General features: G+C 39.8%; 2 protein-coding genes across 4 annotated transcripts; both read left to right on the top strand.

The window, feature by feature from the left end:
- Positions 1-44: 44 nt before the first annotated feature.
- Positions 45-7,453, top strand: RB195_012424 (uncharacterized protein; the record flags this gene model as incomplete). Of its 2 annotated transcripts, XM_064194272.1 has the most annotated exons (30): positions 45-67; positions 111-116; positions 284-400; positions 473-557; positions 616-734; positions 838-919; positions 975-1,103; positions 1,160-1,242; positions 1,867-1,965; positions 2,028-2,113; positions 2,170-2,286; positions 2,494-2,582; positions 2,671-2,803; positions 3,195-3,316; positions 3,376-3,474; positions 3,528-3,688; positions 4,067-4,158; positions 4,216-4,331; positions 4,446-4,532; positions 4,590-4,717; positions 4,804-4,936; positions 5,016-5,133; positions 5,684-5,766; positions 5,959-6,111; positions 6,169-6,309; positions 6,376-6,465; positions 6,522-6,652; positions 6,745-6,838; positions 7,136-7,242; positions 7,324-7,453. In XM_064194272.1, the coding sequence occupies 30 exons, from the start codon at positions 45-47 to the stop codon at positions 7,451-7,453; spliced, it is 3,153 nt and encodes a 1,050-aa protein (XP_064051854.1). The 2 variants fall into 2 exon arrangements, with proteins under 2 accessions (XP_064051854.1, XP_064051855.1); XM_064194271.1 differs by lacking the exons at positions 45-67; positions 111-116 and having other exon boundaries at positions 309-400.
- Positions 7,454-7,807: 354 nt separating this feature from the next.
- RB195_012423 (uncharacterized protein) lies at positions 7,808-14,832 on the top strand (the record flags this gene model as incomplete). 2 transcript variants are annotated; one of them, XM_064194269.1, is made up of 22 exons in its annotated part: positions 7,808-7,825; positions 8,461-8,602; positions 8,717-8,889; positions 8,949-9,017; positions 9,176-9,288; positions 9,340-9,436; positions 9,505-9,612; positions 9,828-9,964; positions 10,241-10,394; positions 10,451-10,518; positions 10,767-10,869; positions 11,379-11,474; positions 11,542-12,102; positions 12,210-12,281; positions 12,344-12,527; positions 12,594-12,700; positions 13,480-13,694; positions 13,847-13,892; positions 13,955-14,047; positions 14,409-14,473; positions 14,530-14,611; positions 14,713-14,832. In XM_064194269.1, the coding sequence occupies 22 exons, from the start codon at positions 7,808-7,810 to the stop codon at positions 14,830-14,832; spliced, it is 2,823 nt and encodes a 940-aa protein (XP_064051852.1). The 2 variants fall into 2 exon arrangements, with proteins under 2 accessions (XP_064051852.1, XP_064051853.1); XM_064194270.1 differs by lacking the exon at positions 7,808-7,825 and adding an exon at positions 13,152-13,286.
- Between the last annotated feature and the right edge of the window lie 184 nt (positions 14,833-15,016).

The following is a 15,016-nucleotide window of genomic DNA, read 5'->3' as shown; positions in this document are numbered from 1 at the left end:
TACTGCGACCACTCGCCATTGCGTCAAGCCAGGTCTACCGTAACATGTGTTGTTTTCCTTTCATTTTGTAGGTGTACCCATTCCCGCTTTGGTTATTCTTCCAAGTTTAGAGTCAGGTTAGTAGCACTATTCAAGGAGGTGGGAATACGTAACGTAGTTTTATGTAGCAGCGTTCGATTTCATATTTAGATTTCCTGGTGGGAATTCGGCATAAATTTATCTCATCAAATATTTTTCTTTGCACCATGGGCTAGGGAGTTAGTTTTTGTTTCTTTCTTGTTAGGTTCATCTTCGTCATCTTATCAACTATGGCTGAGACAAATATTGGAGATCAACTTGGTGCGCAGCTCATGAAAGCTGCACAAATCATGGAGGATCACATCGATAATGAAATGAATAGGTTAATATTATTTCAAAATTTGTGAAGTTCTCGAAAACATAGAACCAATTCAATTCACTAGCTACTTCTTAGACTCGACAACATGGACGAAGATGAGCTGGAGATAATCAGAAGACGGCGCATGGAAGAAATGAAGAAGTTGCAAAAAGCAAAGACGGTGGGTCCTAACTTTTCTTCATTGTTTTTGTTGCCAATTTCTACCCTACTCCTTCTAGGAGATGCTTTCAAATGGCCATGGAAAATATGAGGAAGTGGCTGATGAGAAAGAATTCTTTGAGGCTACCAAAAAGAGCAAAAATGTTATATGCTTGTTTTACCTCGATGGTAATATGAGGTTTGTTGAATGATCTCCACTACATTTTGTCTGAGAATGTGAGGTGTTCCGCTCTATTATTGTGTTTACCATCTGGATTTACTTGATCTACCTGCTATTTTAGATGTAAAATTGTGGACAAACATCTGAAGATATTGGCTCCCAAGCATTTAGCGACGCGCTTTATCCATGTAAATGCTGAAAAGGTATGTTTTCTCTTCTAAAAGTTAGACTTACTTTGGGTTAATTCCAAATGTTAAGGTACATTTCCTCGTAACTCGTCTCAATATTCGTGTTATACCTACAATTGCAATCATAAAGGATCAACAGACGATAGATTACATACGTGGTTTTGATGACCTAGGTGGTGTTGATGATTTCAAGACAGAGGTAAGAGTTGAGTACCGACTTGACATTACCCCTTTTTACTTTCACACCGTTTTTAGGTCCTAGAGAAGCGTTTGGCTCGATCTGGTGTGATTAAGGTCGAGAAACCAAAAGTGGAACAACCTAAGAAGAAGATCATTAGGTCTAACGATCCAGCACACGACAGTGATGATGACTGGTAGATCAGTGTCGTCGATGAGCAATTGTTTTCAACTTTGTGTTTCCCTTATTTTTCTTTGCTTTTTCTTAAAAAAAAAAACTCGTTTTTTAACAGCTTAGAAGATCCAGTGTCTTTGATCTCAATTTTACCGTTTTCTTTATAAATGTTGTCCGCTTTCAATCCGAACTCTGTGTACTAAAATATTTGAGAATTTCTCTGTTATTTAAACACCAGCGTTTTTTCTGGTATGTCTAAGGTTTTTTTTTTCGTACTGCGGATTGTGATTGTCATAAAAAGTGCAACTTTTCTCTCTTTTTCTTGCTCAGAGCGGTGTTTCTCCGTGAGTTATCTCTCTTTCACTCATCCAGAATACTTTTTGACGTCAAGACTGAATTTGTTTGGGCTTCTTTCTTCATATTCATTTTGCCCCTTCAAAATTTCTCTAGTGACCTTCAGTGTTCCTACTTACAATTTTCTGTTTTGTGCGAAAATTCTAGAGAAAGAAGCATTACTTTAATAAGTATCCAGCTCTAGCTGCTTCCTTAGTGTGAAACGTCATCTTCTATTCTGTTTTCATAACCTTCCAGAGTTGTATGGTATCTTTAGAACTCTTAGAATCCCTCATGATCCGGTGATGGCTAGTCGCCGAGGCACCATCGACGATACATTATCCAGTTGGATAGTTATCGGTGACGTAAAACTCAAGTAAGTCCAGTTCCTGCTTTTGGTTGGTCTTTCTCCTTACGTTTATATAACATCTTTTCAAGATTTGTGAAGAACTATACAGATCTGCCTTCTCTGAGGATAAAAAATGCCATTCATTTCGCTGCCTCCACATATTCCGGGCCGCTGGGTCAGATTTTAGCGTTGGTAACTTTACTGTGCCTCATTTAACTTGTTTCATTTAAGCCTTGGCCTTCTCAAATTCTGCAACATCATGGTTCATCGACATACGGATGAGTGGAGGAGAGTATCTGAAACGGAAGCTAGAAGTGCCAGATGTATGTGCACTGGAGTGGACAAAGGGTATTTCTGATAGTTTGATGGACTTCTCTGTCTTTTCCTCTTTATTACGTTCAGCCCGGATAGGTTTCTGTTTTGCTATTTTTCTTGACGGTACTGTATCATTCGGTACCATATTCCTTTCTTTGAGAGGTAGACGTTTATTCATTATTTTAACTGTTATATATCGTATTATATTGTCTCATTTAAGATTTTCTGTTCCTTTTCCAGGACATCGTTTGGTCGTCATGGATCGCCGTGGAAACGCTTCTCTATATTCCTCGCTCGGCGAGCGGGTCTCTGAGTTTCATTTTGGCAATGTGAGTAATGTGCTTGACCATAAGAGGCTATTGGTGGTAGTTCTACTTGTACCTGGATACTTGCATTTGATATTGAAACTCGTTTCAGGGAATTCGAGAAGTACGAGAGGTACGAGTATTTCCCACCACTCATGATTCCGGTATAGCTATCATTGACGATCAGATGCGTATATTTGTCGTAAATTCAGTCAGCGAACCAGTTGTTTGGAGTATGCACAGCTGTAAGCTTTCCAAATACTGAGATTCTATGTTCGTATCCACTTTACATCTGCTCGATTCTTTTTAATTTTGCTACACTTTTTATTGCCTAATTTTCCACTAATCGTGGATGTCCAATTCAAAATACTATTAGGAATGCTGGGTAGATGTCGATACGCAATATGTCAGTTCATGCATGACTAATGCTCGACAGATGGAGGTGTCGTCTTTGTTATGGCTTCTAGCAAAGAAATGAATACATTAGATTACAATATCTACGATTAATAACTACACTTAAAAGCGAAATTATCAAGCGGCATTATACCTGTAGATTAGGCAAGCTGGAAACAAACTTCTCCCGTTTTTCTCTTTTGTTTCAAGCGCCAAAAGGGCGCTTATTTTCTATTGTTGCAGCAATTAGGGAACATCCCAGTGCTTGGACAGTTTTGCAACCACGATCACAACTGACACAAGTAGTCGTTGCTTTGGGTACAACATTTTATACGGGATGTCAAGGAGAACAACTATGCCCTCTGGTAGGCCACCAAGAAAGCGTTCTGGACTGCTTGCCCTGTAGCACAAAATTCCTCTTTAGGACACGCCATTTTCCGAATCAGAAGGGCAATACGCGCGAATAGTCGTCAGTTGGGATCATTCAATGATCGCTCTGTATCACTCTTCTAGTTTGATTCAGGTATATAACTATTCTAATCAAGTAACCTTTCTTCAGAATTAAACTGCTGTTAGATTGTGGCAGCCGACTTGTCAAAACAAATCTCCCGGATCCAAGTTCCTGGAGAGCAGTCAATATATCGGTTCGGTTGGGTTGGTCTGGAAGCGCTGTTTCTTCAGAGAACTCCATTATCTGTTCAATTTTTCAATGTTTACGACGAGACTGCACACTATGAGTGAGTTAGACCCTAGGGCAATGGTCGAAAGATGATCACAGTTGCATTCCTTCTATTTCTTTCTATATACTCAATTTACATTAAGTTTATAGAACTGTTTTCAATTTTATCTGTTTCCATCAACATTTGATACACGAGTTTCCTTCTGCATTTTGACATTTGACCCCTTTCAAGAGTTAAGCGTATTCTTAAAATGCAAAGTTTTGTGTAGGAACTCTATGAACAATTTCATCACTGTAGATTTTCGCCAACTCAGTGTTCACTTTGTTGACTGGAAACGCTAACCAGCGAACTTTAAATTAAACTTGTTGGGTCTTGGTTAGCTGCATGGGATGCATGTTGTTTTCAGTTCATAATTGCATCGATATTTAATTCTAGCCTACGCACGGAATTTGTCCAGATTGGAGTAGAGTCCGATGGTGTTAAGCTCTATTCGGATACTGGGATGGAATTTGTCAGTCCAGTGTCAGGTAAGTGGATCTATTATGACCATAGTGTTTGTTTTAGTTTCTAAAAATGTTGCCTAGGGGATGAAAGAGCGGTGTTAGGTGTAGCATCGGCATCGGACGGGGCTTTGCTATATGAAGCAGCCCAATGGCTCAACACCGACAAAAGCCATCAATCATATGAGTATACTATGCAGGTAGTACCTTTGTTCTTTGCAGGGTCCCAGTTTCAGTAATTTTTTTTTACTTTGATTAATTTGTACCAGCATGTATTTGAGTCAGAAAACGTTATTTTTTAAATAAATTATTAGATTCGTGACCTTTCGTTGGCCATCGATCAATGTATATCCACAGCCACCTCCGCTTGGTCCCCAGATATGCAAAAAGCGCTGCTAAAGGTGGTTTTACTGTACTCGGCACTTCAACGGGTGCATAACAGCCGCGATTTTATTTAGGCAGCGCATTTTGGTGTAGCCTTTTCTACTGGGTTCGACTCAGCTCGTTTCGTTCGTGTGCTTCGTGAACTGCGAGTATTGAATGAAGTACGTCGTAAGCGTATTGGAATGCCCATAACATGTTCTCAGTATGTTCCTTTTTACAGCCTTATTTCTTTAGTTTGTGTTATCCGTGAATTTGAAAATGTTCCCAGAGATAAGACAGAGTATTTAGGCTACATGAATTGGGTGAGTCTTGTCTCATCAATCGCCTAATCGATATAGGTGCCTATGGTACAGCGGTAGAAATATGTAAATGGCTTCGCAGAGACGAACAAGAGGGTATTGATCGTGTCTTACTTGAATGGGTGTGTTTCATGGTATTCATTTAGATCGCATGTGTAACTGAGCAGATGAAAATGTGGAAAATTGATGCGATTTTTTAAGGTTCGACGAACTATTACGGAAGCGGCGTCGTTGCCAAACAAATCGGAATTGAACATGGAAGCATTAGATGAGAAAATTGCTAGGAAATTGCTGGGTTATCCGCATGTCTCATTAGCAGGTGAATCTGATTACAAATATTTATCTGACTTCTATTTTCCACCGGGAATTTCCCTGGAGTAAAACTATCTTTCGCAATTTGTCATTCCTATTTCCCTTTAACAGAGGGACACGAGGACAACTGGACAAGTGAGAGTGAAGTTATGACGTGTGTATGTAAGGTGCATCACTGAAATAATCTGAATTATTAATCATCCGTAATTATTAATCAATTATCAATAATTAGTACTGAAAAAATCCTGTTATGTAATGTTCAGATTTAAAAAGAAAAACGGATCATTCGGTTTTCTTCCTTTTCTGGATAATGCAATTGCGTTAAATATTCAGTAGGGGAAATGCTAAAAAAAAAGATGTCATATTCGTGTCGAAAACTGATACGGTATCGTATGGTCGATGTATTAAACTATATTCAAAGGTTTTATTCTTTTTATTTTTTTTAGCATTGTGCAGTTTTGAACTGGTCGTAGTACCGGTAGGCCAATACACTATTGCTAATAGTCATTGCTGGCTCTGTCCGTTTCATATACAGTAATATTAAAATACTTGTTTAGATGCTGCGAAGCGCGCGATTGAAGCAAAGCTTCCGAAGCTGGCTCGTTTGCTGATTAAGCGCGAGAAGGATGACTCTAAACAGGTAGGTTCTTGCTCCTCCAAAAATTTTACCAGATTCAAAAAGAGTTATTATTGCTTTTAAATAGTTCGGAGCATCATCGAATTGACAGTTTGTGGAATTATTTCTTTCTACCACCCAAGTAACGGCGATATTCCATGAATATAGAATATTTGCACTTAAGTTACAAATTACTCAACTTTCTCTTATCCGCAGGTCAACGTTCTACTCCAACTAGGAGACGTTCAAGAAGCACTGGCCAGAGCAGCTGCTGCACAGCGACCGCAGCTTATGCATCAGGTTGTCCGACATCTCATGAAGGAACAGAAGCGAGCGGATTATGAGCTTGCCATTCGCAAGATTCCACTGGTTAGTTGGTATGAAGTCTTTCGAACCTTCTTGCAGAGTTAAACTTGTGAGCTTTAGGCACAGTGCTTATACCAGGATCTGGTACGAGAGGAGAGTGACCGGGGTTCTGGTAAGATGATGCTTGCGTTGCTGGAACAAGCAAGTGACTTTGAGCGACAAATTATGTTCCATCTGGATGCTGCGGAGAGTGAGATGAACGTATGTAGATCCGATACACTCACGCAAGTATAGGGTTGCATTGAACATTTGAGCATGCATTTTCAGCCAAACGAACGCTTAAATTGCTTAAGAAGAGCCAAGGAAGCTGCCAAAAACCTGGGGGACAAAGGGATAGAAGAACTACTGAGCGATATGGTAGCTTTATGGAGGGTAGCAGTTATGAATTGAAGCGGTTTATAAGTAGTTCTCAGGCTGCATTTGTGCCGGGACAATTGGAGAGAGGAGAGGATCGTATGACTATTCGCGACACTGTTATCGAACATGCAGCAGACTCTCAGAAGGTCGCTCAATTAAAGCATCAGGCTAAACTGACTGATAAACAGTAGGTGCCATAATGAATTGAAGTGTATGTAGATAATAGAAAAACAATAAAATTTGTGATCATATACAAGAATATTCAGCTTATATGTTCAGAGTCTGGTTGTGGACAATCGAGGGGCTAGCGAAGAAAGGTAAGATGGAGCAACTCTTTGACATGGCGCAGAAGAAGTCACCAGTTGGTTACGTGGTGAGTATTAGGACTTTTCGATTATCTTGGTTATGGTGGTTGTTCTTAACTAATTAACTGTTTGCACTTGCTTTGTATGTCACTCAAATGAAGCGTGGGTTTTAACGGTCATTCTTGAGTGGGTTCCTGCTGCACATTTAACTAGCTCTTTCAAATTACTGCAAATAAAAGAAAGACGATGAAATAAAATAGCGAATAAGATAGGGGCGGTGAAAGTCTACATGATCTCACTAAATAGTTCCGGTGCATAAAAAAATTCCGCTTTTTTAATGCGACCACGTAATATTAGTTTTGCAGCCTTTTCTCAAAGCGTGTATGAAGTACAATCGTCAAGACGAATGTAAGAAGTATTTTGCAAAAGTCCACGGCTATCAGGAGCTGGTTGCTGCCTATTTGGCTATGGGGTGAGTTCTTTGTGCACGAACATCAACAACACCGAATGACGTGCCAATCGATGACGTTATGAAACGAAGATATAACTGTAGGAATTTCGTCGGAGCTGCGAAAATGGCATTCGATCGACGCGATCATGACACGCTACAACACATTTTAATGAAATCGCATGGAAATAAAGACGCCCATGTTAAAGTGGCGCAACTGATCAAATCACTTTAGTCTTAAATGTTCAATAGTGTAATAGTATTGCCGTGTAACTTATAACTTCTCACGATTTCGTTCTATTCATTGAACGTTTCTGCTTTTAATTGTTATAATTGCCGTTTTATTTTTGTCTTTTGCTCAGAGCTTCTTCCATTATTTGTTATGTTTGGCCTACTGCTTTGTTCGCCTCTGTTCTGCAATAATATTGATCAGTTCAGCTTCCTTTTGGTGCTGTTGCAGTGGTTTTTTTTCTCCCAACTAGTTACCTCCCATTAGAGATATCACTTTTTTCGCTGATTTTTTCTCACGCTTTTGAATTAATTTTAAAACAAGTTATGCCGATGTGATAATACTATTTGCATTAGTTGCATGTTTATATTCCATAAAGTAAAAATTTGTTCATTTTTCTTGCAGTTAAATCCAGTTAGCTGTTTGCTCCCATTGTATTTATAAACAGGAGAAAAACTTCGAATTTTATTCAGATGCGCGGTGTTCTTTTCGTGATTTTTTTTCCGGCTTCTCACTATTTATCTGGTACAATTTTTCGTTTCTTATAACCTGTTGTGTGGGCAAATGTAGGTGCCGGTGCGTGGAAATGCGTTTCGCTATCATTGATAGTGATAGACGTGACGTTCAGCGATACAGCTCTTTTTCGCATAAACGTGTGTTTTATGTGCGGCTGTTTCCGGAAACGGCTTGCACTTTTCTGTTCGTAGTAGCGATTTGAAATAAGATATGCTATGAATGTAAAATTGCCGCAGCAGCCAGCATGCTTGCGTTCGTTTGGCTAAAAATAAAATTGCGTTGGCGGTCTTCTGTAGATCCATTTTCGTACTCGGGACTGTGATGTATCCTAGGCATTTAGTTATGTACGAGCTGACCAATGATGTGATTAATTACTAGGGTAACATCCTGCGGTTTTTTTTCTCACTAAAATGGATTAATTTCTTCGTTTCTTGCTCTCTGTCGAGCCAACTTTAACAGTTTGTACAACCTTTTTGTTGTCCTATTTCTTTCTTTAGATGTTATCAAGACTATGGACAAAGTCGGAAGTGTTAATGAATGGTACGATTCGTATCTCCTTGTACCGTTCGACAAGAAGCCGTCTAGTGGTTGCTGTTGGAGACGTGCCAGGGCCCATGGTTAAAGGATGTATCTCTTTTGGTGAGTATTTGTCCGTTCAGATAACATTTTGTGGATTGAATTCTTCAACAAGTGACTAGTGTTTAGAGAAAGATAGATATGTTCTAATTTGCACTACAAAACTGTGTAGTTTAGTGACGGAGACTGATTGCGATGATGGTCTCCCACATACTTTGGAACATTTGGTGTTTATGGGCAGCAAAAAGTACCCATTTAAGGGTGTTCTTGACATTATCGCAAACCGATGTTTGGCTAGTGGAACGAATGCTTGGACATCTCAGGACCATACAGCTTATACTTTGAATACTGTAAGTACAACGGTGCTGGGGCAGCGAAACGCAAGGAAACTTGAAAGTTGTTATTACAGGTGGGAAGCGAAGGGTTCTTCAAAGTGCTACCCGTGTATCTTAATCATCTGCTATCGCCTATGCTGTCGGTGAGTGCGGATCCTTTTGGGTTCTAACAATGTGAATTGCGTTACCGGCATCAAAATGTAGAAGCCAATCACAGTGGGAAATTTTCTCGTCTATCTTTAGGAATGCACTTTTTTGTTATTTTTTTCGCATACCTAACATTCTGGTGTGTCTTTTAAAGGATGCTCAATTTGCCACTGAAGTTCATCATATTAACGGGAAAGGTGAGGATGCTGGAGTAGTTTATAGTGAGATGCAAGATCATGAATCGGAAATGGCGAGCATTATGGAAAGGTATAATTTCAAACTTCCATACATATTTCAGTTATCCAAACTCTCTTTTAGAAGAATGAAAGAAGTATTATACCCAAAGAATAACTCTTACCGCGTGGATACTGGTGGACGATTAAAAAACCTTCGGGAGACGTGTACAGCGGATCGGGTAAGATCCCTTGTATTGGCGTTCCTTTATGTTTTTGAGGTCAGCATCAACATTGGTACCTATTACAGGTCCGCGATTTCCATAAAAAGTTCTATCATCTATCAAATATGATGGTTATTGTTTCTGGACGTTTAGATCATGAAAGATTACTCAAAATTGTTGGCGCTACTGAGGAGGTGGAGTTTTTTTTTTATTTCGTAGTTAAATATACGTAAAATTGCTACTTTTTTTTTCGTAAATTTTACCTTCTTCTTTCTTTTCAAATCCTTCTCATAGTATCTTTAATTATTTCCATTAACTTTACTGCCCTGCCATTATGTTCGTAGCATCAAATCCTACCTATTTGTTGAAACATTGCCTATTCCTCCTTTATTCATGCATGGACTTTGAGGAACACCTGCCACATGTGCCGACTTCTTTTCAACGGCCATTTACGTCATTGCAATTGAAGCCACCAGTGGAGTCTAGTGAACACCATGTGACTTGCCCAAATGATGATGAGTCAAGGGGAATCGTGGAAATTTCTTGGTGCGTACTACTTCTGTTATTTGCTTTTATTACGTGGTTTCACGTTTCACGACCCACAGTTCATTCATCTAAAGCCTGAGATTAATCTATTAGTCAGGTTTTGTGTTGTATGACCTTCATTTCACGAAAAATCTCACATCAAAGCCGATGATCTTTATTAAGCGGTTAGAGGAAAATATAGTAGTCATACTTGTTAACTATGCCCTCGTATCTACTAATCGAAGTTTTCTTGAGAAGACAATGTTTAAGTTTTCTAGCTATCAGAAATATTTCCAGGTTTGGCTATGAGCCAACTAATTTTAAGGAAAAAGTGGCACTTGACGTATTGTTCGACTATATGTCCAACACTCCTGTGTCACCACTACAGAGGGAATTTGTGCTCACCGACAAGCCGTTAGCAAGTCAAGTTGGATTTCAAGTCTCTGAACAGGTGCAGATTCATTGATTGTGCTACATTTCTCTGTTTGTCTTCATAAATTTCTATAGACAACATGTGTTATTCAATTGACGTTCAGCGGAGTGCCTACGGAAAGACTCGATGATGTTAAAAAGAAGTAAGTTATTGTGTTTAAAAGTAGTTGTAGAACTAAAATTTTCGCAGCCATGACTGTGATGGTATTTTCTAGTTGTGTTGCAATCCTAGTTCATTCATTTAGACAGTCCTTGAACAAAGCATATGTCTAGATCTGGTTTATTTCTCAATTAACCTATTTTTGAAGCTTAGAAAACCGCTCGATTTTACTTGCTATGAAAAATAAACTGTATGGTGTTAATTTGTCTACTTTTTGCTTGCTATATTCAGGTTTATGGATAAAATAGTTAAAGAACATGTGGAGGACAAGGCCTGGGATATGGAGCGAATGGGTTTTCTCATTGGTCAGACTGTCAAGAATGAGCTACAGGAGGTAGACTAAGATTTTATTTCTTCGGAGCTGCTGACTTTTGTTTAAGTTTTGAAGGAAATTTCTCCTATCTGATGTTTGTTCCATAGTTCTCTTTTCACTTTTCAATAAAAAAAGAAACCTAATTGAGCTGGGTTACGCTTCTACTGCCAAACTGCGTGCTGATTCCTTTTTGAAATTATTATTCGAACTCCACTTCATTTGCTCTTGTGAATCTCTGCTGGAGTTAGTTCAGTGCTTGGGGCTAGTTTCACATGTGTCTTTGATTGTGCTTGAACAGGCGCCTGTAGCACTTCCAGTTGTCCTGAGTGAGAGCAAATTCTGTCCAGTGGTTTGGTTTGGTTTCTGTCCTTTCCCCGGGGAGGCGAAGGAGATGCATCAGATTTTCCTTCAAAAATAGTTTCCTTTTTTTCTGTAGAAGTCTGATTTTACTGAAGTGCGTTTAATATTACGTGGAACGTAGTAGCTAAAGGCACTGGTCCAGCGGTTGCCGCTAAAGAAGCGTCATTTAGATGGAGAAGCATCCTGATACGGAGTTGTTCGGTCACATGATTGGTCATCAGTTATACGACAAAAACGAAGAACAACTGAAGACTCGAGTGAATGAGGTGAAAACTAGATTTTAACTTCCATTTTTTGGGGCTATATTTCTCCGGTCTTATTTTTTCTATTCAGCTGGAACTTATTCGACGACTCCGTTCTGAGCCCGCGTCTTTTTGGTCTGGTCTCGTCAAGAAGTACTTCACTAAACCACATGTAGCAGTTATCGGAATACCAAGCGAAAAAATGGTTGAACAAGTTGCCAAAGAGGAAAAGGCACGGCTGGAACAGCAGCGACAGAAACTCGGCAAGGAAGGCATTAAGAGCTGTGGAGAGAAAATATGCTGCGCAATGGAAGAAAATACATCTCGCAAACCCGATGCCGAACTGCTCCAACAGTTGATCGTGAAGAAACTGGAGGCTTTTGACAGATTCCCTGTTGATGCGAAATGCAACGTTGGCGGATCACCTGCATCACAGTCAGTAGCGAAATTCCTGGAGCAGTTTCCCTTCCCCACAACGGTCCACAACTGTCCAACCAAGTTCGTCGAGTTATTTCTTCTCCTGGATTCGAGTGCTTTGACTGTGGAACAGCGGGCTTGGCTTTGTCTCTACAATGACCTGTTGTTTGAATCTCCTGCAATGATCAATGGCGAACTGAAGAGTGCCGAAGACGTAGCGAAACTGTACACGAAGGTGGAGTTGGTTACTATTTGTAAAATTAAAAAATTGAAAGTATAAGATTTTGAATACTGCGACGACGTTGTTTTCCTCCGTAGACTTCGTTCTTATTTTGACTTCAGGATCTGGTTGACCACTCTATTCAAGTTGGGATTTCAAACTTCTTCGATAAATTGGTTGATCTGCGAATAGTGGTAGGACACGTTTCGATTACGATCACTCTAAATTTGGTGATATCGTAAGGAAGCAGTTATAGGTTGACGCAGAGACGGGTTTTCCCAATCTAGCGAAGTGGGCGGAAATTTTCACAACTGGCATCGTATTCGATGCTCAACGTGTGAAACAGTGTGCAAAGAAGCTTGCCAGCGATGCTCGAGAAAAGAAAAGGGATGGATGTAGCGTTGCCAGCACTGCTCTCATCACAATGATCAATCAGCAAAGTAGGTAGTTTTCTCTTGTTGAGGAAATGCTCTTATTTGTACTAAATTTAACACATTTAATTCCAGATACTAATGCTTATATGTATGATGAACTTGTTTTGGAAAAATTTCACGAGAAAATTGCCAGGCGGTGTGATTCTCATCCAGCAGAGGTGGTCGCAAAGTTGGAAGAGGTGCGAAGTTTTCAATTTCTTAGTTTTTAAAATTTGTTATGATCTACGGGGAACACGCATCATTCTCTTCATCGTATTTGCAAAGAGATCGTGGATGTAATCTGAGAACGTGGAAGAGTTGGCGATACAAATATTAAGTGCTGCCAGTTTGTCGAATGTTTCCTGATTCATCGCCCTTTCTGATTTTTCTTGAGTTCAGAGAAACTAGTGCCTTTATCTATGTTTCGATGCCCTATATCGCTTTTATATAAAGAACAGCGCCTGGATCGGAGCACAGTCAGACAGCGGGGAACGAAAGTTATCTTTTCTTCAATATTAGCTGCTGTTTACAGACGATATGTGTAAATTCTGTTGTGTAAAAAGAGAAACATGAAAGTGTTCGCATTTCTTATGTTCCATAAGACGATCAAAAAGTTCTCGCCTGGTTCGAATTCATGAAATTAGTTTCCAGGTCCGATCCGCTTTGTTTTCTCGAGGCATCAACGGGCACTTTGTGTGTAATGTGGACCTTATTGATAGCAAGTTATTTGACCCTCGTCTATGGAGTTTCGTGGAAAAGAGTTTCGGACATGCAGGCAAATTTTTGGTTGGTTTTCTGAAAGTTCAAACAAGTTTATTCGCATTTTATTGGCCGAAAACCCAAAGTTGGTGAAGCTTTAGTAAAAAAAATCTGCTTTTTTTTCATCTTCTTTTCTCAGGCAGAGGTACCAAATCTGCCACCGAGCTAGTCCTGATTTCATGGAAAAAGCGTTCCTAAATTGAGTATAAAAATATTTCAGGGTAAATCAGGCGAGTCTGTAGATCCCAACTTTGTTGGAAGACAAAGTGTACTAGGTGTGGGTGGGTCGGAATCGTCATTCATCTACCAAACGTGCCAGATGGACTGTGATTGGATGGATGAAGAGCTGGTTCCTACCATGTTGCTTACACAATATTTGAGCCAATGTGAAGGTGATATGGAATCCGAGTTTGAAGTCATAACGGCCGCTGATCTGTGAGCTGATTGCGGTTTTACCGCTGGTATGATTTTTACTGCTTATTACTTTTCGGTCCACTATGGCGCGGCATACGAGGGTGCGGTCTAGCATACGGTGCGAATATCTACGTCCGATCGGAGCGCCGAACAATTACGTTATCGTTGTATAGGTGTGCACAACCAGTACAAGCCTATGAGCAGACGAAAAAAATTGTGGTAAGAGCAGCTTTTTTTGCTCGGTTACGTTTTTGTCGCGCTAAATATCGATTGAATTCTAGAACGATCTGCTCAACAGTGGTTTGGTAGTGGAGTCTGAGTTTGAAGCAGCGAAACGGTCGCTGATATGTGAGCTAATGCAACGCGAAGAGACGGTGGGTGACTTTTAATAGAGGTTGAATGAGGAACTTTCGAAACATAGGAATCACTTAACATGAATTATCTTTCTTCTTGATTTTCTGAAGTTGATGGAAGCTTTTGCTGGACCATCTAGAGGTCTACCCTAAGTACTCTAACGATTGATGAGATTAATTTAATTCGTTTTCGTTGCCCATCGGTTAGACGATAGGTGGTTTTCAAGTGATTTACAACATTTGGAATGTACTATCATTGCTCTCTACTGTAGACAGATCACGACGATGTGCCCAATTTTTTTTTTGTCTGGACACCTGCGCTCCCGATGCTTGTCCATACCTATTTGTAATTTCTTTTCTCTGAATTTTTGAAAGATTTTAGGTCAGCGGAGCTGGAAAGTTGTCTATTATAGGACACATAAGAGGCAGCCCACCGGATTATAGGACGTGAGCTGTTTCAAGCTGTTTTCACTTTCTTCGTGATTGATAGGTGCTTTTTACAGACAACTCTGCAAACGTGTATGGACTGCGTCTGCGGACGATATGATTCGCTTAGGTGGCCCGAGAGTAGCGAATTTGTTCGAGGTTTGTGTAATTTTTATCTGAATTAATCCATTTATTTTTCTATTTATTCGTTTGCTTGTTATTCACAATTTTATGAGGTACTGAGGCGATTCGTTTTTTAGAAGTACGCACGAGCGATCGCTGTGCATCCATCGAAGATACCGGAGATCAAGTCAGCTTTCGAGAGTATTAAAGAAACCGCCGTTTCATCGCTGAATTTCGTTCCACCGTGCCCTGCCTGAGCGTTCTTCCTCAACGTTCCATTGCTATCAGACGGGTACGATTAAGTGCTCTTTGCCTTAATAGGGATAAATTATCACGCTCATTATGCCTTCAGTTTAGTCGTGCTTATCTCTAGACGTTGATATTGCTTAGTTACTCTTTCTTGTTTAGATGTTAGTAATTTTATAGTAGCCCCATGTTCCT

This window comes from Necator americanus, chromosome III, assembly GCF_031761385.1.
Source record: "Necator americanus strain Aroian chromosome III, whole genome shotgun sequence".
NCBI lineage: Eukaryota > Metazoa > Nematoda > Chromadorea > Rhabditida > Ancylostomatidae > Necator > Necator americanus.
The sequence above is the reverse complement of the archived record's forward strand: the minus strand, read 5'-3'. Positions and strand labels throughout refer to the sequence as shown.